Source organism: Thermobia domestica, chromosome 10 (assembly GCF_964235325.1).
Source record: "Thermobia domestica chromosome 10, izTheDome1.hap1.1, whole genome shotgun sequence".
Classification (NCBI taxonomy): domain Eukaryota; kingdom Metazoa; phylum Arthropoda; class Insecta; order Zygentoma; family Lepismatidae; genus Thermobia; species Thermobia domestica.
This window is the reverse complement of record NC_137463.1, coordinates 168,630,044-168,657,600: the sequence shown is the minus strand read 5'-3', so window position 1 is coordinate 168,657,600 and position 27,557 is coordinate 168,630,044. Positions and strand designations below refer to the sequence as shown.

The window sequence follows — 27,557 nt, the reverse complement described above, 5'->3', positions numbered from 1 at the left end:
GCGCTTAGTTTATAGGCTAGGGTAACAATTAAGAGATAATTTATTATCAGAATAATTTATATTTATTACTTTCAACTTTAAGATATGGTAACAAATAATGATGGCAAGGAATTACTCTCGACTAGATATTTCTTTCTAAGATATAAACATACATACACCCTACGTATTTACAATCCTGAGAAATGCTTGATAAAATGAATTTAGTAATATACTGTATGTTGTTTTGTTTTGGTCCAATATTAAACGTACATTATTTTGTTCCAGGTGATCTGCAGCCACAAATTAATGCTGGAAAGTGATACTAGCAAGCAACATTACCCGCAAGTGTGTTTGGAAAGTGAATGAAACGAGTTACCTTTATTGAGGGGTTCAGAGTGATATGTTACAACTGAGAATTTGATTATATAAAAAGGTAACAGAAAAGTAAAAGAGCATTAAAGTAAAGACGTGTTTTAAGAGTAATGGATACTAATCAGAAAATTAATGGAAGAGACTTTTTACGTATATACTACAATTTCTAGAAGAAATGGAATTCTTGTATAAGTACAACATATCTTATGATTTAAATCAGTGTTATTCGACCTTTTTTTCTCGCGTACCCCTTGACACAGTTCGCCATCCAATTGTGTACCCCTGAAGCTGTTTAAAGAAATTAAATCGAAATGAACTTATTAAATTTAATACAAGTGTTTTGTTGATTAAAAAGGGGGACAAATAAAGACACAACAAAAGGACAATCAGAGTACCAATCAAAAGACTATTTACACGGGGATAAAGTGCTCATCCGAAAACAAAATTAACACCTAAAATTTCAAAACATATGGGAGGCATCCAGTTCCACTGAGCAAAATTTTTCCCTCATCCTCCCTGATAAAATTCGTACACTGAGGACAATGTTAAAAATTCAAAAACTAAAAGTAACTTCAAAACTAATATGTTAATGAGATGACTGAGCTTGTTTCCGAGACGCCTTCTCCTCGATTCTTGGTTTAATCTTCGAGAGTGCGAGAATCAGAGCTGATTCTAGATTCAAGCAATTCCCGTGCTTCGTTTTTACTGATGTTAATGCAGAGAAACACTGTTCACACAAATATGTTAATGGAAATGGAAGAAGTTGTCAAATAGCACTGTCACTAATTTCATTGTATTCTTTTCGAACATACAAAAATCACAAATTCACAAGTTGTCGAATTTCATTTGCAGTGAACTGTCAACAGATATTTTCAGAAAAACCCCCAGAAGCAGCACTGCGTACCCCCAGGGGTACGCGTACCCCCGGTTGAATAGCACTGATTTAAATCATCTCGGTGAACGTGCACATTGTTATGTGAGGGAACCTAGAATACCTCAAATCCGTTTCCCAACATTGCTGTGTTGTTGATATAGTAAGGGCCCAAGGGGACAGTCTGGTGAAGTAACAATGTTACTTTATCATTTAACATAGAGCACATTACCAATGTCGAAACGTACGCCTGGTACGATTATTGAAAAAAAAAATCAACCGTTTTAGATTGAAAATCGCCTGTCTCCTAACTATTCAGTGTCTGTCCTAACTATTGGAGCAACTTCACAGTGTAAGGTAACATAGATTCTTCAAAAAAAAAAAAAAAAAAAAAAATCACAAAATATTTGCATTCATTACTTAACACTTACTTGTTTAATCTTGTCGTTTGTCATACCATGAAAAGCAATATTGACCAGGTGTATTGCAATTACTTGTACCTTGTGTTTTACCGTAGATTTTTTTAAGATTATGTATCCTTACTAGTTGTAGCCAGTTACTTAGAGCCTCAATTTCCATACAAAATTCTCCATCTTTAAAAGTTACAAAAAATACCCAACATTTCAAACTACATCACAAAGAGCATATCCTGTTTTTGCATACAATTTATATGTATTTTGCATTTTCTATTTTAATGCATTACATAGTATTATGTATGATTTTCTGCACCTACATTTTTAAAGGATTTTGGTATACCAAAAACTCCTTTCTATATTTAGTCTGTCTGTCCGGAAGACACAAAATCTCAAGAACAACTTGATGGACAACTATTAATTTTGATGTAAAGGGTTAAAAATTAAGAATTGAGTTTATTGATGATGGTGATCCATCAAGTTGATCCAAAGATACGAACCCTCAAAACAATCTGTTCCTTATTTATTCCTATGGGAATAAGTATAGATATCATCCTTGCTTAATAGACTACTCACAATGCTGTTGAGATTAACAGGTTAGTATAATGCTCAGGATACAAAATATCAATCTATTCGTGAAATACAATGCTAAAATGAAAATTAATTCGAGGTAAAATGCTATATTTAAACCTAGAAGGAGTCTTGTTCACCAAAAACCAAACCAAACTCTTTCACTTACTGATACTTGTTATTCGATACAATCAATCGAGCTTCTGACTAACAGTGCACAAATAGTTTATGCAACTTACATTTCCAATACTTGTACAGTATATGAAAGATCTTAATATAATTACATAATGCCTCAAATAACTTACAGTATATTAAAAGAAGTTCCTTAAAGTATGTACAATGTGACTTTCGTTCTAATTTACAATCAGTGAATATAATAAGAAACCATATATTCTCTGTGAAATAAGTCACGTCTTTAAATAATTAAGCAAATGAAGTGAGCTTTTCCAAGAAATCTTTACTTTATACAGGAATTCAAAATGTTAGAGTTTAGTCTTTTCTAATAATTGTACTTGAGTATATATATATATATATATATATATATATATATATATATATACAGTAAGACAGTGTATTATACATTTATTTGAATTTAGGAGAGAAAATTGCCCAAACCTTACATATATTCAGGGATATCAGCCATTCGTTTGGACATTTAATTTCCGTTTTGAAGACTGTGATATTCATAAATACTGCTTAATTTGATCTTATTATTGTCAAATGCGAGATATTAATCCATATATCAGATAAATGCAGGTAAATGTAACAAATTATAAGCTTAAAGTAGGCCTATTTCCCGTGTAAGTATTAAGATTTAAGTACATCGTCCGATTCTAATGAAATTCGGATTCAGTGGCGTAGGGAAGGGGGGGCCCGGAGGGGCCGGGCCCCCCCCCCCAAAGAGGTCCGACAATGTACTTTGGTACTTTGATGTTTGTAATTTTTTATATATTTTTATGTTTATAAATTTTTTTGTTTGTAATTTTTCTATATGTACCTATAACAGCACTTGGGCCCCCCCCAAACACACATCCTGGCTACGCTACTGTTCTTGATTATCCATGAAGACCATGCTGCTAGAAGCTTGAATGCTGTCATAAAATATGATTGTAATTATGCGTGCGAATCTGTTCTATATGGACTACAATCTATGTCTGCAATATCAGAATGACACCAGAGAGAGCCTGTTGTGCATCTAAATGACTTCAAGCGTGGCTGTATGTGACTGTATACTGAGTCTAGAATAGACCGGGTGGTCGTTCACATTAGTTGTGATATGTCGATGGTTTAACGGTGGCGTGCACGATAGAAGAAGTTTCTCACAGTAGTCGTATACCCACAGTCAGTATTCTTGCGACCAGGAACAGAAGAATAATTTAGTCTGCCCTAACTAGCACAACGAAGATCTCCAGTGAAATCAGAGCTACCGTGATCTTCCTTGGAATGACACTAAACGATCGATTGTTGCAGGCAGGTCTACGAGTAAGTTCCTGTATTCTTCTCAGGTGAATATTCTTGATCTCTGCTCAATGCCGAGAATGTCTTGTCGGTATTGTCGGAAGAGACTGCAATGGAAAGGCGAATTGAGGGAACTGAGCGGTATTCAACGATTTGATACATTTCTCTCTCTGGGGTACACCGAAAGTCGCGTGTGTGTGTGTGTGTGTCCATGGAGCGTGTGTTAGCACTCGCCATACGGGACCTACCACTTACATACTGGTGGATGATAGTATAGTGGAAATAAGTTACATACCAAAGTCTCCTGTCTTTTTCACTCAAGAGAATATGGCTAGCGCCTTGTATATTCGTTCATGATTTAGTCAATCCTGTTCTCAGAATTTATTTGGGGATGTTGCAGGCTGCCCTGAAAGACAATCAGCATTTGTATGACTGGTCGTTTGTCCGAAAAGCTGCTTGTGTGGGCACTCGGATGGTTATACATGCTATTGAACTGAGTACTGTATATTTTTGAATATCCTGTATAACACGAGTGCTATGTTGAGATAACTACCACCTGTCTCATCTTCTGTGTACCATCTTTAGTAGATCAGTGTATAAATGCTATTGTATTTGTTTTTCTCAAAGTCCTGAATGCTTCAAGCTTTCGAAGTATTATTATTTACTGAAGCAAAATTTATACTGAAGCGAAAACGTTCCCCTTTCTCGCCCTTTCCAAAGATTGTGATCGGTCTAAAACAATTCCTATATCCTTAAATAGGATTTTGATTCGCTAAATAAGGTAACTTTCCTGGAATTGGCAACACTTACCCTACAAATAAGATAAAGTTAAATTTCCTCTAATAGTAGTTTTTTTTTATCTATTTAAAGCAGGCCTGTATCCAGGGAAGTCTAGGGGGGCCGGGCCCCCCTACATTTTCGCTGGCCCCCCTAAAATTTTCACGGTAGGCTTACAAATGCACTATAATATGGTGATGAACTATAAATGGTTGGGTCGGGCCCCCCCAAACTTCAGCCGGCCCCCCCCTAAATTTTTGGGCTGGCTACCGGCCTGATTTAAAGTATTACCTGTATGTCAGTCCCTATGTCAATACTATACATTTTAAAATTTTCTATTTTCCAACGGCCATGTGTCATCTTAATTAGGTGAATAAACATGATTAAGTGCTGATTGTGTATTTAAAAAAATAAACACTGACTTTCTTTGGTGTTCTAGACACAGTATATAAGACGACTCACAACTAATGCTTTATGGTAAAGACGGGGCAAACGGACATGCTAAGCAGTTTTCTGTTGCTTGTATGAATACGAATGATCGAAGAGAACTCAAGATATTTCTTACAAACCAGTAAGCTTTGTACAAAGTAAAAGTATAACAAAGAAATCAGTTTGTCAATTAGTCAATGATATATTGAACAATTAGTATACAAGGGTGCACGATGTCCATATGCCCCATGGGGCGGGGCAAACGGACAGTTACAGTTACAGTTTATAAACTACTAACACTGTTACAATGAATGCGTACAAAGTGTGCATCATGACCATTTGGATCACATTATACATGGAACCAGAAAAAACAACCTGTACACATTACCCAATCTTCTCCCTCGAGATATCGTTTGAACGAGTTAAACTTCTAGTTGCAGCATAGGACAATGATTGCGCTACACGCTCACTAAGTGTTTTGTGACGTTGTACGAAACCATGCTCCCAACTTTACCAGCCATTTTTGCATCATTATTGAATATGTGTTTGTATTTGTCTTCAACAGCAAAGCTGTACGACAACTTTGTAATTCGCGTAGAGTTAACCGAAATCCCATTTCGTCCAAGGCAAGTAGATGCTTTCTAATTCATTTTCTGCTGTGCTGAGAACGTTGTATGATTTCCAAACTTTCGGATTCTGTGCGATGACATAACGCGTCGTCGTAGTGTATTACGAGGGACATTGAAAGTTGTCGATACAGTTGATAGAGGCATCTTGTTTTCACGTACGGCTCTAACAGCAGCGGCTATGGACTAATTTTCCTATTTGCATCTGTGTATTGTGCGAGGTCGATAACGTACCATCTTTGGAAGAAATGGTAGTACTAATAACAAACTTCTTAAGTAATATACATACACAGAAATATTGTTTTTCTACTTCATACTAACCATTTATGTCACTGTCCGTTTGCCCCGCTAATTGCGTGTCCGTCTGCCCCGCACACACATTGATTTCAAATATTTGTGACCCTACTCAATAGATGGCACACAACATTCATTTACTCTAGGGATGCGTGTGACTATCCATCTATTGTCTGCTGCTCTTCCCGCGAATGTTTAGCAATTTTCCTTCCTTGTCAAATACTTAATTTTTGAAGTTGAGTTTTTAGAAATCACGTTTTGGGACACTAATTTCTGTGCAATTGTTGCCGATTTCTTCGCAATAGTGCTGTACACATACGATATTCAGTGAATTCTACTCCTGCGATGTGAAGCACGAACTATAACCAAACACCACACACGACTCAACTCACTGTTGCCAGGTTAGCATATTTCCTATTACTATATTTCTTAACTCCTGTCCGTCTGCCCCCACCGTCCATCTGCCCCGTCCTTACCATATAGGATATTTTAAAAAATTATACATATAAAAAAAGAGAAATAAATATGGCCACCCACAGGGACAAAGGAGGGACAATTTCCCTTTCGGGTTTTTGAAGGGTTTCCGTTCTTCGAGATGTATATCAACACATTATTTTGTTTATTCACATACTATAGTTTTTAGATAAAGATTTCCTGTACTTAATGTAGTTAATGAAGCTACTTAATGTGCATAAATAAAATTATTTTTAAAGTATTGTTATGTGAATGGTGCATCACGGAGTGTGTTTATTCACGACTCCACTTGTGTGTCTGTCTCCCCCCCCCCCCCTTCATGTTTGGAAAGAATCCTGTGAGTGTTCCTGGAAACAAGTTCAATTAAGAATGTTAAATAATGTTTTGAAACAATATAACAATTAAACGTAAACATATAATAGTAATAATCGTGTCTTCTAAAATTAACAAGTACAATAACAGTATAGTAGATCACAAGTAAGTAATGTGCTTAACTGTGAACCATGCTTTACATGAAACAGACTAAAATTATATATAATAATCAGGAATAAAAGTGAGGAGGAACACGGGGGAACGCCGTCACCCTACCTCGAAAAAATATCCCTAGTCCTCCCAGTTCCTAAAAAAATTACAATGGGTAAAGATAAGCAGGGGGAACGGTATGGCGTCATCCCCCACCTTTTTTGATCCACCTTTACCCCTAATAATTTGAAAAAGAGGAATTGAATCATTCGTCTGTTTGACTAATGATCTAAAGACTTCTAGACCTAGAATTAAACAAAAATCTTCTGATACAACACAATAAAAAGAAAGATTTAAGTTTTTAACAAAGGAGTTTAGAAATTTCCTAATTTAATACGACGACTGATTTAATAACTGAACTTTCATTCAGTTTTTAAAAAAATATGTAATTCATAAAGCATATTCCAGATTTTGGCTCTCTCATTTGCTTATTGTTAGGCCTACTGCTTACTGATTGCACAATATGTAATTCTAAGTTGGAAAATTATATTACTGAATATACTTCATGTCACAATTACATATACACATTAGATGATTTCAGAAGTTTCCTGAATTGGGTTCTATTGTTTCAAATTATAGTAATTGTCAGAGGCAAGTTAAGTAATAAGACTCAAAAATTGGTAGCGTCCAGTGTGTAACATTTCTCACTGGCAGCTACTTGATCCATTCTTTACCTCAACAACAGCAGTTTGTGTAACATGCTGTGGATAATGACGGATCTCAAACTTTCTAGCTTGAGCAGAATACAAAATCAAATTTTGAGTTTCTTTCTGAAATCATCTTTATGAGGCATTAAAATTGTTTGAGGAAACACATAGTGACAAAGCAATGAAAAAAATTGCAAGTTCTGAATGATACATCAGTTTCTAAGGAGATTATTTTGTTACAATCAACACGACAAAGCAAGTGAAAAAATTTTGCAGAATGGGCTTCAACAACTTTGTAAACGTTAACAAAATGTAGCTTTCAAAAAGATGTACTTTAAAGAAAATGCAGTTAAGTTCAAATTATTTTATTATTCATTGTTTCTGTAAATAAACTTATTCCGCAAACTTTTTGAAGCCTCCATGTGTGTGTATGGTATGTTGATTAAAACACCTTTAATTTCTATTCATCTTAAGATGTTTTGTTCACAGGTTTCATATTACAGTTCAATGTTTCCTAGATTATATCCCTTTACATTCAAATATGGTATATTCGCAGTATATTTCAACAGTACCGTATGTATTCAATATGTTAATTCTGACAATTTAATATGGGTTGCAATTAATATATAAATTTAAAAATCTACTGTAATGAGGGATAGCATATATCGCTTTTCAAAGCCGAGTTGGCTTTGGATGCTACAAGCAAATGAGAATGCTTAGCTTTGTTACACCTTAGTTGGAAGATATGTTGTGTATAATATAGATAGTTATATCATGCAGATATAGCAGCTGCAATCACTATACTGCATTGCTTGTCTACTTTCACCAAAGGCAACGTTCGCTCTAAAAGTTGAAAGTGTTAGTACAAACTACTTTTGAACGGTACTCTTTCTTTGGATGATGTCTCTCATTATAGTAATTTAAAAATCATGGTCCCATCACAGATAAATATATTCATTTGTGCAAGAGACATTGGAACTTATTTACCACTGGTTTCATTAAAGAGATTATCACTGGTTGTCCTTATGCAGTTTTCTTAAAACTAGACTTCACAAACACTCATATGACAGTGATGAACCAAAGTATGTGGGGGAACACTCTGGTTGAGAAAAGTAGTCTAACTGTGAATCACTGTTCGAATATGAATTAGAATCTTGGTCCATCCATGCCATTGCAACGTCTTGATGATTTGTACGTCTTTGGGCTTGTGCACAACTTCCTGTTGTTGATGTAATCATATTTCCGTGATTACCGATACTCACTGTTACATTACCTACACTAACAGTAAGAGGTCCTGCGTTACAAACATTTTCCTGACTTTGTGTTTCAAGCATGTGTAACGTTTGAGTAAGCGCCCAGATGTAATTGTGAGCAAATCGTAACGTTTCGATTTTGGTTAACTTTGTCTCTTCGGGAAATGTAGGTAAAACACACCTCAAACGATCCAGCGCTTTGTTCAACATGTGCATTCGGTTCCGTTCTCTGTCATTCGCTTTCATTCGTCGATTTTTCTTAAGTTTTAAAAGTTGCGTTGGACTTCGGACACGTACACGCGATTTACTGTATCTTTTCCGTTTCGTCACTATCTCTGATTGGGACAGATCCTGTTTATTAGAAATGGATGGTTTCTCTAAGTCGAAAGGTTTCTCCTTCTTAAATAAAACTCCTTCGCACTCTTCTCTTTTGGTGTGTTCAGGAGTTGCCATCTCGTAGAATTTTTCAGCCGTCATCTGTAAAGAAAAATACACAGAATAAGATACAATTGGAAGAACAACCTATGGTAAGTGTTCCTCAAATACATTTATGAAATAAAAATACGTACAATTATCGAGAGTATAGCATTTTTAAGTGGCTAATATGTATATCTAATATATATTATTTCAATACTGCGTGGTTGTACAAAATGAAAATAACCTGAGTTAAATAGATTCATCTGAACCTTTGTCAACTTAGCTTCGCAAAGTGTAGTAATTGGATAGTCTTATTCAAGTTTATTTATATGGTTAGAGTTTTACACGCCAACTCAGAGGGTATGCGAAACACGAATTACAACTGGTGTGGAATCAGAACCACGTATATTTGCAACGGAAACAGAGTCGCAACTATCAATCATAAAATTATAAGCGTTTTGCCCTCGAAAACCGACGATTCAAGCTGACTTGATACAATGAGTAATTGGGTGACTGATTTTTTCATTTAATTTTTTTCAGTTTTTCGTTATCGCTCAGTAGTTTAGTTAGATACCTAGCCTAAAGGTAGGACACTACCTTCCTATAAAATGGATTGGCCTACAAAATATGCGTGACTATATATATATAAATGTAAATCGGTCTACGCGATACGGAATTATATGTTAACATATACACGGTATTAACCTATCATCTGTTCAGGAGTGCCTTATGTCCCAAACCTGCTAGAGAAAAAAGAACTTTGTTGTTAAAGTGATAACAGGTGCAAAAACATTTTACTAATAGCAGGCAACTCTGCTAATTAAATTGAGTTTATAATCTCCAGACTGTGTTCTAAAAAGCATTAAAGTAAATAAACGTATACAGTAAAAGAAACAAAACAGAACCAAATTGGACCAACACTGGCGAGACAAATCGTGACCCCGCATGCTAATATCCAATTTTTCGTAATTAACCAGTAAAATAAACTTTAAAAATAATGATAAACTTAAGATAAACCTTTTAAATATATTAGGTGGGTAAAAGCAGCGAGTAGTCATCTTGCTATACACCACGTTATATCCAAACGTTCTCTGAAACTACAAACTCAGTTCTCCAAGGAGGAATGGTGATGATACTACAAGTTGTCTTCATTCTGTAAGTTGGTTCCATATTCTATCTCTTCCCATATGGTATTCGTTAGAGCTGTAGATAGTAAAATTGGTAGTAAAATTGGTAAAGTTGGTATCCCGTAAGGGGATATTCTATCCCACTATAAAATTTGTTGACTCTCTGTAAACTAAAAGTTTGTAATCTGGAAATAAATCTTGCTGTTCAAACTGAGCTTAGAGATCGAACTTTGTAATTCAATAACAGATTTTTCTTTAGCTTTAGGTTTACAAGATCAAAACACATAGACTAGCTCCAAACATTCTCATTTTCATGATAAAATTTATATGGAACCTCCAAGAAAGTATACTCATCCAAACGAAAAACAAATCATTTAAATTGGTGGAGCTGTGTTCAAGTAATGTGTGACCATAGACAAAATTGGGAACCTCCTCTTTTTTTAAATTGGCTAACATTGCAAGTAATTACGAATGTGTGTATGCATGTATGTAATAATTTAAAATATTGAACTAAAGCATACTCAATTCTTTGAAAGTTTCTTCTTTTCTATTATTGTTTTCTACAGAAAAACATGGTTTCATTTAATTACATTTTCCTCATTACGTTTTAGTTACATATAATGGGCTAAATTTTCAGACAAAAATATGCTAAACAAGGTCACTTCATTTAAGCAATTATAACGCGGACTTTGATATTAGAAAGTAAAATAATTATTACACACAACTTTCCATGTGTTTCGCAATTATATAGATGCATTTATATAAACATTCCGCGATTTAGTGTTTGCATTCAACAGTTAGCAACTAAATATAATCCCCGCTTTACAATCCCGCTAAAGGCCACGCTCGTTTGGGAAGTGGTTCCTGACACCAAGATAAGACGAAAAGTATAGACCAACCTAGGTGTACAAATGCTTCCTTTCGGAGTTATAGGCTGCCGTAAACATGAAAAAATTAACTTTAAAGGTCCATTGGATAAAGCCGCAAATTATGGTTTAGCCCCTCCCTTGATCATATCCTGGATCCATACATATATATATATATATATATATATATATATATATATATATATATATATATATATATATATATATATATATATATATGCGGTAAGAATGATAATATACGGTAAGAATATCTGTATCTTAGTTCACTAAGGGCGGTTATCACAAAATCGAGTTTTTCAGCAGAAGCAAAAAACAAAAGCAAAACTCGAACTTCTTAATGGAGACCCACCGTATACAACAGCAACAATTCTGAAACTAACAGGCGTTAGGGCTGTTAGAGCTAGACATACTGATAGGCTGTCTATACTTAGTAAATATAATGTAAAAAAGTTAACAAGCGCCAAAATGGACCCCCCACCCTTAGTAAACTAAGGTACGGATATTACGGTAAGAATGACTAATTTCGCAGTAACATATATAAGAATATCAATTGTTTTGATATATGGTATCAATTGTAAAATTATCAGATATAATAACAGACCAGATTATATTATAGGTTCATTCTAATACATATTTGTTGTTCTTGCACTTTTAGAAATTTCGTACAATTAATTTTGCTTTGAAGTTCGAATTATAGTTGGTCTTAATATCGCAATTATCTTTCCTTATTTCTCAATAATTTGCCCATGGGCATAACTATAGGATGGCTGGACTGGCAAATTGTCCAGGGGTCCATAAGACTAAGGGCCCTCCCTGTGATCCAGTTCAATTTTTATTTTACTTTTTAATTCATGAAGTAATGAAGTGTTCTTAATATTAAAGAGAATAAACTCGTGGTATTCATTTCTCTAATTATATCAAAGCATGCCATTCTTAAATGTTAGGCTATTATCGGAACGAACTCATAACATATCTGTCTTATATATCGGTAGGACGTAGGATAACATAATAATAAAGTAATAGTAGATCTATGATAATTATATCCTGATAATTACAGATCTATTTTTTTTTTTTAAATCTGAATCACAATGTGCAACGAGAATGAATAATGGTGATATGGATCGCATTATATTTGAATGTAAACTATACAGCATTCAAGGGCAGGGTCCTTTTTTTTCTTTTTAACTAAAATCATAGCTAAAATCATTTTAAAAACAACACCCGAAGAAAGAAAAAAAACATTAAAAGGTATAAAAATATTAAAAGTTTTCTGAGTGACTGAAAAAAAAAGACTAAAAGGTACACACAAAAACATGTATTTGATATCAAATCATTTCTTTAAAAAAGATTAATAAAAACAAGGAATCGAAGACTGGTCTGAGTCACAATAAATCTTTTCTTTACAGGGAACGGTATGGAAGCCACAGTGGACCGAACCTCTACTGAACAATGTGCCGAAGGCTCATGGAGAAAAACTAGTAGGGCATAAAATTTGAATTCCTAACATTCATAAACTGCAAACCAAATTTTTGGCCTATTAGAAACAGTTAGATATTAATTTATTTAAATACACTTTGTTGGCACTATTCACTATTTTTTTTAATCCACGTAATGATACGGAATTTAAAACTACTTTTACATATTAAAGAAAACAGATGCGCTTCATTAGCGTTTTTTTCTTTTTCTCTAAATTATGATACTGATGATTCAAAATTCATGTTACGGGCGCCCGAAGGGGGGCAGGATATCAACGCCCCTGGCTTACGAATTTCTTAATATAAATAAAAAATACTGAACGTAATATAGCAACCAGGGAGATGACCCCCACTAGAAAATTTTCTTCGGGCGCCCCTGATGAGTAGTTATAATGTCATAATGATACGGCCACTTAAAAATTATGTGATCGTAATAGTTCCTGTTTTCTGCAGTGATTAAATTAAATTATTGTTAGGGGAAAGTGAAGTTAGTCACTACCAGGTGTGATACGCATTGTGCAGGTGCTTCACACCAAAACTCGATTGGTAGGGAGAGACAGGAAATAGTGGATATTGCAATGGACAGGGGAAGGGAACACGGGATTTGGTCTCCTCGGAAAGATTGTGTGATAGCATGCATGAAACTCAACAGGCAGGCTTTTGCAAGGAAAATACAAAGAGATTGATGATTCATTACTACAAAAACAATCTCCCTCTTGAAAGCGAGTTGGATGACTTTCGTATTTACACCACTCAAATCATACACTTTTGAATCATGCTTTAGTTGAATCATGCAAACCTAGAAGCTTCACATTTCTAAATCTATAGTTGAAGTTTGCTCTTATTGTAATTGCTTTCTTATTCAATGGAAAAGTCAAAATACGTACAGATACGAATCAAGAAGCAATTAAACGGAACCATTATTCGGTTGAGCCATGTTGTGGTCATAAACCCAACTATGAAGTTACTGTATGTATGAAAAAAGATGCAGATCAGGTTCTATAATATTGTAAAAATAGTATAGTCGTATTTCTGTATCTATATACAAATAATTTGATATCAAATAGAATGACGCAAATATCTGAATTTGTGACTTTTCACACAGTGTAACTTCTTTCATTCATCGGAAGAAGTTGAAATAGGAATGTTTAGAAATATAGAAAAATGACACAAAGACGAAAAACAATGGAATTGATAAATTGTATTAATATGAATAATTCCTTTCTCGAGAACAAGAGTTTAGAAGGACATTTCAATTTGGAAGTTATAGTCTAGTAATACCATAAATTTAGATCCTGCAATGATGATTCTATGGGATCAAGCAGAGATGATTTGAGGGAGTAGAACGGGATCTTCCCCGGGACAAGTCTCTGATCGTGCTCAAAATGGCTGATTAATGTTTCAACACTACTACTTTAATCCCCTGTGCATTAGACCCCACTCCCCTCCGGGGAAAATATCTTTTGAAATCACCACTCTGCGATTTACCTACTTTACAGTATGTAGACTAATTAATATTTCCTTCTTTCCCTTAAAATTACCTTTTGCTTCATTTTCCTAGTTTATTAGTTCTGTTAAATGAGACAACTATTAAATGCAATATGAACATTAGTTTCCTTATCACCTTCTTAAAAAAATCTAATCTAGACAATGGACAATGAACATAAAGAATTTTTACCACAGTAACCTTCTCCGGAAATTGAAACACAAGAGTTGAACTTAAAAATTAATTCACAGGGAGAAGAAAATCATTGCTGACGTTGTTTATGTTAATCTTCTTAGGCAGCCCGTTACCAGGAATGTGTTCCAGATTCATGATGGATCAGCCCTTTTATCTGCTGATGTCATTTTTGAACTTTTTTTTTTCTTTAAGAAAAGAAATGGTTAAAAATATTTTTATTAAGCACCTAGATCCTCATATTTATTAGTGTATGCAGGTTAATATTTGAGTAATAAAGCTATCATTATTAATTTCCTGTGTGTAGTATCCTAACTTGTACTTTGTGCAGTTTTCATACACGTGATGAATCACATTAGAAAGAAACTGACCAATTATTGACCTGCCTAACTATATCATAAAGTTAGAAATAATGTACTTGTGTACGAGAAGCAGGCAGAATCTTTATTAAGCCTATTGCTAATATTATTATTATTAGCAATAATAATAATGATAACTAAATTCCTGGCGCAACAGACTTAATGGCACTCATTCCTATGGGGTGATGTGTTGTCAGCAGATCGGCTACCCTCGCCGTTAATCGCTAGACTGTAGTTCGCTACTTTTTTCAAGTAGCTTCCCAATTGTCCTCACGACGCTGGGTGGACGCCGCAACGCCAACTCCGTCTGGTGAGTACGAATATTCACACCTATCTTTCCTGTGACCAGACACAGGACTGCTTGACTTCTATGATCTCACGGGGAGTGATATTCCAATGTGGCTAGGGTGTTGGTATTAAAATAATAAATGCGGAGTGATGAAATTAGTAATGAAATTAGCTAGAAAATATAGATAAGTACTAAACTGACTCCCTGGAGCTATGGTCCGTGAGGGGCTATGTCTTTCCAATGTCGCAATACAACAAGCATCAACTACGCACTGAAAATATTCGAGATAGGAAGATCTCGGTTTTTAAACTATGTTTCTATTCCTTTATGCAGTGCTCGAAGTGGAAGATCTAAGGAAGTATACCGCGCATACTACCCCCCCCCCCGCCCCTTCTATTTAGAGCATTACCTTTATGTCATTTATGTAGAAAACATAATGCAAAGGCTTGGATCGGAAGTAGAGAAGTTTTGCTCTATTCGATAACATTTACATACCTCCCGACAGTGTGCGAATTCAAAAATTTTCCCAGGGGGGATGAATTTCACCCATATGCGCACCCAGTCCTCCCACACACACACACATTATATATATACTAACAAGTACAAAACAGTTGAGATGTGAGATCTTTCATAAATTTTCACTCAAGTAATATTTAGGTTAGCTACGCAAAGTAAGAATTGTTTCCTTTTTCTATCTTATCTTCATGTCCATTTAAAAATACTCCAAAGGGGGAAAAAGTTATCCCTGCCAGGAATAAAATTTTTCTTCTCCAGGGTGGGAAAGATTTTTGTCAGGGGGGGAAATCCCTGGCATCCCCCCCGCCAATTCGCACCCTGCCTCCCGACATAATTTACATCAAAGTAATTTGTGTTTTAAGCTGAACAAAGTAGAATAAAAATAGGTTTCATATATTGTCACATGACGTGGACTGATTGCAAAGCCTAGCAACCGAAATGTACGTTCTTCAATCACGCTGCAAAAGCTACGGATGCCAGGCGGAACAAACGCTGTACGATGCTACCATGATAACCGTAATGGGGTTAGCCATACTGAGAGCTTTATACAGTTCTACCTGAATTGGAGCGGCAACGCCGAAATCTACTTACAAAGAAGAATTTATGACAGATACAAGTAAACCCTTAGATCTTGACCTTCGAGGAAAAAATTGGTTATGTTTTGTCGCGTACTATAATAAATGAACGAATTCCTATTGGATTGATTTCGCACAGGGTCTAATCTAATGGTATATATTTTGATTGTTCACCGATAAACATTAAATCCTTTCACTTGCTTTCCCAAACCGGTGTAGCGAAATACATTTTTACGCCATTACCTGCAAGTTACTTTACTTTTTCCATGAAATCTTTAATGTGTTTGTAAAATGTCGTGGCCGTTTAGTAAAGCACGGGCGGATTCAGAGGAGGGAATCCAGAAGAGGAAACTTCCTTATTTTATATATAAATAAAACCTATCCCAGAGTTTGGAGCTCTTAAAAGTAGTTCTAAATAGTAGTATTACAACACACCGCCCCCCCAGAATCCATCCTGGATCCGCCCCTGTAGTGAAGTATGTCTCTACTAAAAATAAATAAATAAATAAAATGCTTAGGAAGTAGTATACTGTTTTAAGTCAGGGAGTTAATTAATTAGTTAATGTTGACCATCTTTCTGAAAGTGCACTTGAACAATGAGTTGAGTTGTTGAGTTGAGTTGATTTTGAGTTTAACGTCCCTTTCAGCAGCGAGACTATATGAGACGGGCTCTACTGATTAACATGGAATCCGAATTACATAAGCTCCCGCCAGGAATCGAACCCGGGTCTCCCACATACTTGAGCAATGTTTCGTATAGGCTATATTCACACAGAAGAAAGAAAATTAAGTTTAGATTTGCAAATTTGCTGTTTAATACAGAGTTTTGATTAGTCTAACTCCTTTATATATTTACTTTGTTCGTGTGTCCGTTCGAGAGATACAAAATCTTAAGAACTTCTTGATGGATCGCCATTAATTTCGGCCTGGATGTAGAGGCTCAAAAGTTCTTCAAACTGAATTCGTTGATGTATGTAATCTATCCAGTTGATCCCAGGAATATGGACAATAAACAACTGACTCCTTATATATCTGTATGAGAATAATTGTGGTACCATCCTTACTTGATAGCATACTCTCAGTGCTGTTAGGATTGGCGGGTTGGTATAATGCTTAGGATACAAATACTAATCCTTCCGTAGAGTACGGTACAACACTAAAATAAAACTCAATTACTTTCAACCAAACTCCATCATGTACATAACGACACTGCTACTTGTTTCAGGTATTTAGTATTGTTTAGACACTGCTCAGCACACATTTTTTCTGGACATTTGAATACAAAAGTAACAGAATAAAGTCTCGGAGGAGATTGGTTCTAGTCTTACACATTCATTGCACTTGCCTAATGCGACCAGGGAATATTTTACTCAGGATCAAAGCCAGAAATTTCTTACAAAAAAACTCATAATGAACAAGTTCAGTGGATTAGTTACAACACTACAAAATGTTGACACGAAAGGCTCTAAATGTAAGTGACATTGCAATAAACTTTGGGGACGGTGATGAAAACTTCTAAATATTTTAGTAACACTCATGAAAATTTTACTTATGAACGAAGATTTGCAGAATTCTGAACCTTTAGTTAATAAGGTGCCATTGTTTTCAGTTAGACTGTTAAGAAAAAATTTTCTGTCTTCGTTCTCTTGTATAATTTTTGGAGATATTACAATCCATTCTTCAACGACACACACACACACACACACACACACACACACACACATATATATATATATATATATATATATATATATATATATATATATATATATATTGGCGTATCCAGGATATGATCAAGGGAGGGGCTAAACTATAGTTTGCAGCTTTACCCAGTGTAAAGCAGGATTGAAGCCCATTTTATCCAGTGTATACCTGAGTGTGAAGGGGTCTATAGCCCCTATACCCTCCCTTGAATCCGTCCCTGTATATATATATATATATATATATATATATATATATATATATATATATATTACAGAGAATCTAGTTTTATAAAAACATAGATATTGTCATCGGTAACTTAAAGATTTGTAATTTGTATGTATTTAAGAAATGTTCACTCTACAGTAGAAATAGTGTTACAATCCCCCCCCCCCCCGAAAAAAACATAATAAAATTTCTTTGGGTATAAAGATTCTTGTATTGGAGTGGGAGCATACCTGTAAGCTTGACATTTTAAACTTATTCTAAACTTTATCTAAACATAATCTTATTCTAGCGCGAGAATTGATCTTTGATTTTATCTTGAAAAATGAAATGGGCTTACTGCATTTCTTAAGAGTCTTCATCTCGGCGAAATTAAAATACCGCTAATTTTACAGTAATTATGTGATATCTTCAAATAGATAAAAGATAATTGAAATATGGAACAAGAGCGCCCTAGACAATATTATTTTGCGTGAGATACCGTTATCACAAGTCACCTAGTGGCTTTCCGTTTTCAGCCGTTTAGAAACACGAAAATAAATGCCGATTTTCAAAATGGCTCGAAATCGAAAGCAGATAAGTGAGTCGTGATAACGGTTTCTCATGTAAAATAATATTGTCTAGGGCGCTCTTGTTCCACATTTCGATTATCTTTTATCTATTTAAACATATCACATAATTACTGTAAAATTAGCAGTATTTTAATTTCGCCGGGATGAAGACTCTTAAGAAAGGAATAGAACTCAGAGTAATATGAAATATTGTTCCTATTTTGAAAACCCTGGGATAGAAATCTTTGGAAGGATCCAAACTGCATTGACTTGGCACAGGACAGATTCAATGACAGAGCTGAATTCTGCGGCTACTGTTGTCCATGAGACGAGAAGTGTCTTTTCAAATTCGAGGGCATGATTCGAGCAATAATATGAGCCTCATGGGCAACACCAGTTCAACCAAATCCTAGATCTCAAACACTGTTTTAATGTTACACGATTCCTAGTATAAAAACTACAAATTGTGAAAGTGATTATACGAACACAGTACGGAGAATTTATCAAAGTTTAAAGGTACTCAAGTCATTATACACTATATTTGAACAATGGTTTAAATGTTCTTATATCACAAGTTTCATGAACCTCTCGTGACACGGAAGCATTCTGATAATATTAAGAAAAAAATAGAGCATAAATTTTCTACATAAATTTACAAACCGAAACGAGACGAGATAACATCGTCGAGAGTACAGACAAGACAATAAATCTTCCAGATCGAGACGAAACGAGATATCTAGAAAATTTATGAGACGAGACTAGAAAACACTATTTCTCATTTCTGTGGCGATGAGCCTCTCGGTTTCAAAAGTCATAATTTCTTCTTCTTCTTCTTCTTCTTATTATTATTATTATTATTATTATTATTATTATTATTATTATTATTATTATTATTATTATTATTATTATTATTATTATTATTTCGTATGTTGCTCAATATCATTAATCGGAAATATTATTGAATTGATATGATGATTACAGTAAATCGCGTCCCTTCACAGAGTCAGATAAAACTTAACACATAAATTATAAAACATAGCCATCAACTACTTGAATTCTGATCATATTATGATTTAAACCTTAACTGTCACAATATTAAACAAAAGACTGTTTCTTACCTCATTATTTTCTTGTTTAACTGACTGACTGAGCGTTTTCAGAATTCTGAAGAAGAGAGGGAAAAAAAGATATATATTATCATATTATACTTGCAGAATATACTATATTATACATATTTATTTCTAACTAATTATTTTGCCCTGAACACTAAAGTTGATAAATCACTTGGATCAAATCAAAATATTATGCTCAGGATAAATATGTAAGTGCATTTATGCATTTTTCACAATAAAATTTCGTTAAAAATCAAAGAATTCACACTATGGTATAAAATGCTATAGAAGTTTAGGCATAGATTTTTTTTTTTAAGTTTATGTAAAATTTATTCACAGAATAATAACGAAATATCAAACTTTTGGTTACATATTTTCTGATCGCTTTGTGTGGAACTTGCGATACTATACTAGCATTCATAGTATAGTCTGGTAACAAGCAAGTGGATTACATCTCTGTAGTCACGAATTTCAATTTAACTAATAATTTTCTAAAGAACATTAACTTCAAAATTGAGAATTATACACTAAAACCAACATGATAAAATCCTAAGAAGGTTCATACAATTTTCCTATAGAAATAGGATAAAACAATCTGGCGCATATCTTCTCAATTCAAACAGATGGTTGTCAGATGACCATTTTAGTGAGTACTAATGTTGCCCACGAGAGGATTTTTTTTTTTTTTTTTGAGATGATACTGGACAGAATTGTCGAGACGAGAAATGGCATTTACAAATTCGAGACGAGACAAGAAATTTTCTAGTTTTTGTGGGCGACACTAGTTCACTCAAGTCTTGAATTCAAAACACTGTTTTAGTGTCAAATGACTATATAGTATTAAAACTACGAATTAATATAGTGATTCTACGAACATAATGAAAAGCACTTATCAATATTTAAAGATACACAATTCATTACACAATATACTCCAATAATAAATATTATTTAAATGTTGTTATATGACACTCTTCGTGGATCTTTCGTGACGCGCAAAACTTCTGTTAATTTTTAGATGAAATTAAGAAAAAATCAAGTCAAAATTATTATACATAAATTTTCATAAACGAGATGAGAAAAACCTTTCGAAGAATCGAAACAAGAAAGTATTCTTCTTAAATCGAGACGAAACAAGAGTTCCGAAAAGAAAAGAGACGAGAAAACATTATTTTTCGTTTCGCAGACAACACTAGTGAGTTCTCATAATTTGCATCAAAAAATTACAGCTTTAATAACTATATTACTATTTTAATTCAATAACTAAGTTATGAGTTATACTTTGCTGATGAAAGTATTATGATAATTGTATCTGAATGCTGTAATAAATTTTTGTGTGAAAATTAAGAAACATTTTTCTACCAAGTAAAATAATTCAATTTATTTATTTATTGCATGAATCACAGCAAGAGGCATGTATGACCACGCAAGAAGAAGTATCAAACAAAAGCGGACGCACAGATATGAATCAAAACATGAATGCTTCTCTAGGTAAATTTGATTCGAATGACATGGTATTATGCATGAAATGTTGAAAAGGTTTTACTGACATTTTAAGTTACAAACAAATTACGCGTTTAAATATTGAAATAAATTATGAATTTCCTCTTCATCAATTCACGTGATAATTACTATTAAACTTAAGACATAGTATATTCTGTGAGGAGGCACAACGGGTAGACCTTTATATTTTATGCGTTTTATCGAGAGACACTATATGAATTGAAAAAAAGAAGAAGAAGAAATGAAAGGCCGCTACATGGTTTCTAAGTATGGTTTTTATGATATCCAGTACACGAAAACCTGTGTATTTTGGAGCCCCTTAGAATTATTATTTATTTCTCTCATGAGCAGGCTTCACTAAATATAGGTTAAAAAGAATCCAAAATCCATAGGACAGGGTAACACAATAAGACAACAAATACAGTGATATTATGAGTAATGTAACTTATATTACTTCAACATTTCTGTAATACGTATACTTGCCAATAAACTAGCTTTTCGTTTAGTATGTAACGAATGGAACATGAAAGAATGGTAGCGGTTGTGTTCCATTGAATTCACAATCATATTTAAAGAACCAGATCATTCACCAAATTAAAATAAATCTTAGGGAGGAACTATCTAAATTCCCAATATCTGATCAAAGGACACTATGTTAGCTGATGACTTAGCGTTTTTGCTATTCTTTAGAATAGAATTGAATCGATGGTTGCAGAAAGGACCTGAATCCATGTTTGATAAAATTGATTTATGGACGTTTTCCAATTCTCTAGAGGTATAGGGCCTATGCAACTTGGTGCATAGAAAAGTTTGGAATCGAAGAGTTTCACAACATTGTAAACACAACGTTGAATTATAGACAAAATGCAGAAAGATGATAATTGAAAAGATAGATCTCACTAGCATGCAGGCAATTTGCAGACTTAATATATTGATACGATTTAATTGCAACTACAACGACTTATCAAGAATAGTCGTTAACCTGGTTCGGCTAAGTAAGATATACAAATTTCGAGTGGTAGTATTTCTTTGCATGTAAAAATTAGCTTCAATAATTATATACTATTAATCTCACCTTTTTAATAAGAATGATAACGTCTATGAACGGTGCTAAAAATGGTTTATTAGTTGATATACTTTATAATATCTTTTCCTTAAAACTGTCAAGCACACAAACTTGCTGACTAGGTATCCATAAACATGTACATAGCAACAACTATCCCATAATAATATTTTACATATCTTAAAAACATTCTTCTTCTGTTATTGTTAAATTAACATTCTATGAAGTATAGTGCACATGTATGAGCACTTACTGCCCAAGGTACAGGTAATTATTAATCTAACCAAAGTATTTTGTTATATAAAATGTCGCCCGACAATTGGACTGAATATAAAAGTCATGAGTAAGCTTGGCTTTTATCTTCAAGAACCACTGGTCCGTTTACAATAGTGTTCTTACATTGCATATGTCCATCACATTTTGATCGCACCTCGTATATCTCTTCATTACATTTCACATATATATATTTTTAACAAATCTTACACTTCATCAATACTTATCTTTTATTACAATAATTATATTTATTTCATTATTATTCACTATATTATTATTATATTTTCTTATTAAAAATATCGTCGCTCATTTAATTAATCGTTGAAGTGTGCGAATTCAAAAATCGTAAGGGACAAACATTAGTTTCAAATAGTCAGGGCGCATTATATAATAAATAAGTTAGATGTTTTAAAATAAACATTGGATTCCTAAGGTATCAAAACATAGAAGAATCTCATTCAAGATAGTCGTTGAATAATTAGTTTTATAGAATGGATCTTATTCTTAACATAATCTTTGACAATTTAAGTTTTCAACACAAATCAATCTAATATAAATAATCTTTGCTTTTAATCATTTATGAATTAGATTATAATTCTTCATATTAACAAGAAAGAATAAAAATCATTTGAAAATTAACTTTCCAGTCTACCTAAAACTCTATTTAAGCACTTCAAGTATTTATAAGAATCGTTTTCATTATCAACATTGACTCATAAAATTAAAAATAAAAATTCACAAGAATCTATAACTGATATGAATTTAACCTAATTTCATTAACGGTAATCAGGTTACGTTCGTACTTGCATACGATTCTAATAAAGTACATTGTACTGCGCAATCATGATTAGGTTCTACAATATGTTGTACATGTATTTCTTCGTGATTCTGATTTCGATATGAAATGCCATCTCTTGATCTCCAATTACGTCTATCCACGTAGTTCGTTGTATTCCTGTAATTTCGCTCAGTACTTCGATTGTTTTTATATCTACTGCTGTTGGGTGATCTGACATCATGATTATCATGATTAGTTAGGTTAGGCGGATTCCCTACATAACTTTGCCTATTTTGCGCGTTTTGATTGCTAGAATATACTCGGCTTAGGTTAGGTTTCGTATTATTCACACTTCGGATATCTAAATGCCGAACAGGCACCAAATGATCAGAATTATTCTTATTTTTACCCATTCCTGTTTGTTGATTCATGGCATGGTATTGAGTTTCATAGCATTGGACAAGCATTAATAAATGGTTGAAACTCATACACTGTGTGGAAAATAGGATTTGTTGTAACTTAAATGGAAGCAAATTTCGAATCGATGCTATTATTCTCGATTCCGATTGCAATGGATTAACGACCTTTAATTCGTTGTATGTATTTACAACAAACTCTACAACAGATTTATGCAATCGAGGATTGAAGTGTTGATTTCTAATGGTGGCATCTCTATTTGCCAGCAAAAAGTCATTTTCATAATTTGCGATCAGTGCCGCTTTGAATTCATCATATGTACTGATGTGATCACGTACTGCTTTAAACCATAATGAACAAGGTGGGAGTAATATATGAGGGATTAATTTCATATATTGATCTATCTATACACATAATATTGCACTCATCCTGGAATTTCTCTAAGAAAGAAGTAGCATTCTCGTTACACTTACCACTGAATTTACTCATAGCTCGTATTTCACTCATCTTAACACTTAACTTTACCTTCCTTTTATGATTCCGTGTACTTGTTGAGTGATAGTTCCTATCCATTACGTGATGTGTTGTTACACCATCTATGTTTCGCCCATCTGTACTCTTCGGATGTATTTCGTCCAATATAATATCCTCATCAGACCCCGGCGAAGGTGAGTTCATCACTGGTGAGTGGGGAAACTCCAAGCGATCACTACCCAAGTTATTACGGTATGTGTTGTCCTTAACCTGTAGCGTTCTAATCTCTTCCTGTATAGTAGCTAACAATTGCGTATTTACACGTATGTTGTTAGAATTGTTGATGACCTGGATCTTTTGCTGTTGAACGGAAGATTCTATTACTTCTAAATCCTTTTTTACAGCACTGATTTCTTGGTTTTGGTGATTGTGCTTCTCCTGACAATCATCGGATATTCTTTTTAACTTTTCCTCGAACTGTGAGGATATGTCATTCACCACCTGGACAATTGTCTGTTTCGTTTCATCTGACTTCTGTTCTATCCGTCTACTTAATTCTTCATATTGCCTGTTAGATTCGTCGAACTTCTGTTCCATTCGTCTACTTAATTCTTCATATTGCTTGTTAGATTCATCAGACTTCTGTTCTATTCGTCTACTTAATTTTTCAGAGTTATGTTCTATCGTCTGCTTTAATTCTTCGTATTGCTTATTGGATTTTTCGGAGTTCTGTTCTATGGTCTGCTTTATCTCGGTAGACATCTGAATCAATTGTCGCTGTAAAGCTAACAAGATTCGGTCTTCCGATGTCAATCCTGGTGTTACACTAGTTTCACCGTTGTCACTATTATTTGATTCATGCTCCATTGTTTCATTGTCCATTTTTCTTACAATTATTCTACCACTTCTCAATATGGTGAAATTCGTATTCATTAACTAAAAAAGTAAATTCACTCCTACTATGCTTCGGGATGAGAATTTACAGTATATCCCGGGTGAGGTAAACCAAAATTTTTACAACGACTTATCAAGAATAGTCGTTAACCTGGTTCGGCTAAGTAAGATATACAAATTTCGAGTGGTAGTATTTCTTTGCATGTAAAAATTAGCTTCAATAATTATATACTATTAATCTCACCTTTTTAATAAGAATGATAACGTCTATGAACGGTGCTAAAAATGGTTTATTAGTTGATATACTTTATAATATCTTTTCCTTAAAACTGTCAAGCACACAAACTTGCTGACTAGGTATCCATAAACATGTACATAGCAACAACTATCCCATAATAATATTTTACATATCTTAAAAACATTCTTCTTCTGTTATTGTTAAATTAACATTCTATGAAGTATAGTGCACATGTATGAGCACTTACTGCCCAAGGTACAGGTAATTATTAATCTAACCAAAGTATTTTGTTATACAACTTAAAAGCTACATTGTTTTAATTTAGGGATGGTCAAAATTTTCCGGAATTGGGATTGCAGAAAATTTATTTTCCGGAATTGGGATTGCAGAAAATTTATTTTCGGGAATCGGAAACTTCACTTTCCTGATTTCGGCGAAATTCGGAATTTGGAAAAATTCCAGAATTTAGAAAATTCCTAAAATCGAAAAATTCCGAAATTTGGAAAAAATCCGGAATTTTCCTAATTCCAGATTTTTCCGAAATCCAGAACTTTTCCGAATTCAGATTTTTTTTTGAAATTCTGAATTTTTCCGAAATCAGAACTTTTCCGAATTCCGGAATTTTCCGATTTTACTTTCCGGATTTCGGAAAGTAACAGCTCGTATTCATATATATACCTGTTTCATAAGATAAAAGGTACTAGAACACCAACGAAAACTAAAATGGGACCACTGACGTTTTACAGTGAGGTAAAATACAAATTATCTCAGGAGGAAAAAATAGATTTTTACTACTTTTGAATGTTCCTAGATGTTTAAATAAACGAGTGAGAATATCAAACATTTTTAATTAAATGTGAACTTTTAATCTTTTCGCTACTATGGTAGCTGACAGTTGGTTACACTTATATCGATTGTAATTATGTAAGTAATTGGGGCAGTTGAAATTTTAGTGTTAATAAAAGATATGCTTTTGTTGTTATTTCTCATAATACTATCGATAAGCTTAAACTTAGTCAGATATATCTTCATTAATGATTTTGTCACCAGGAACCAAATATCAGTATGTAAAACGGATAGTATCAGTTTTTCGGGTTCTTGAATTATAAAATACAAGTTCTAACTAGTATATTATTATTATTATTATTATTATTATTATTATTATTATTATTATTATTATTATTATTATTATTATTATTATTATTATAGTAATAGGTAGCACTATTGTTTCGCGACATGTTAAATTACAGCCAGTCGTTCTTTCAGAAAAAATGTTCCGATGGGGCACCCTTAGTATTCCGGGGGGCACTGCTGGTACTATTCTATTTATTATTATATCAAAGACGTATTATTTGGTCTCCTCCGGAGAGGCATTCTCAGAGCTCCGGGGGACAGTGCCCTCCAAAAACAAACAAAAAAAATATATATATATATATATATATATATATCCGGAAGAAACATTAAGTATAGCTACTTTGTATATATATACCCACTTCAGATAGTAGTGTTCATCGGACACAAGCGGGGTGAACCTATGCAATGAACTGTTGTTTGTCAATAATTTCGATCAGAACAGGGTAACTGGAATATTACAGACCTTACAGAAAATTAACTCTTAATTCAGTACTGTCCACGAGACGAGTTTCGGACTGTTTTGTCTCGAAAACATATCCTGAATGCTCAGTCTTTCTCTTTCTATTGGAAGAGCTAGTCTTTTCTCGTATTTCGACACGAAAATTGTCTCGTCTCGTCTCGTCTCGTTTTGAAATGAGTACAGATCTCCGAACTGTTTACGAACCGTAGTATCAGATGAACACATGAATATTAAATGGACATGTCCGTCTACCAACAATGGGGCTTCTAATATTCTAGTGAATGCTGTTTTCAGTAGACCCTATATATCAATCTGTATGTTCGTGTTGTATTGAAATGCTACAAAAAGTCACTCCTCTCTATAAGAGAGTTATTAGTTCTGGAATTACATGGGGAAGTACGTAATACTTATTAACAATGTTAGATTGGTTAAATAAACGTTCGCGTGTGAAATGCAATCTAAATTAAATGGTATTTTTTGAGAGAGATATTAACAAATTAAATCCTTTCTGAAAGTAATAAAACTTCTATTTGCAATGTACGCTCCCTCTCCTAAAAGTAGATAATTAAAATTAACTTACTTGTTTGCTTTGAGTAATCCCGCTATTCTCCGGCTGACAGCAGTCACTTCCGGTATCGCTGTCACCGTCACACACGGCACCCGTGTTTCCACTGTCGTAGTTCTCTCACTCCATCTACACTGTCGCGTGGCGAAGCACGTGCGAGATTG

General features: G+C 33.9%; 1 protein-coding gene across 2 annotated transcripts; it reads right to left on the bottom strand.

Moving 5' to 3' along the window:
- tap (Basic helix-loop-helix neural transcription factor tap) lies at nucleotides 1-27,557 on the bottom strand. 2 transcript variants are annotated; one of them, XM_081728721.1, is made up of 3 exons: nucleotides 27,409-27,557; nucleotides 19,604-19,649; nucleotides 1-9,162 (listed from the first exon to the last, which is right to left on the bottom strand). In XM_081728721.1, the coding sequence occupies exon 3, from the start codon at nucleotides 9,160-9,162 to the stop codon at nucleotides 8,482-8,484; it is 681 nt and encodes a 226-aa protein (XP_081584847.1). In that variant the 5' UTR covers nucleotides 19,604-19,649; nucleotides 27,409-27,557; the 3' UTR covers nucleotides 1-8,481. The 2 variants fall into 2 exon arrangements, with proteins under 2 accessions (XP_081584847.1, XP_081584848.1); XM_081728722.1 differs by lacking the exon at nucleotides 19,604-19,649.

Coding starts and splice junctions, on each gene's coding strand:
- tap (XM_081728721.1), bottom strand. CDS start 9,162: ATGACGGCTGAAAAATTCTACGAGATGGCAACTCCTGAACACACCAAA.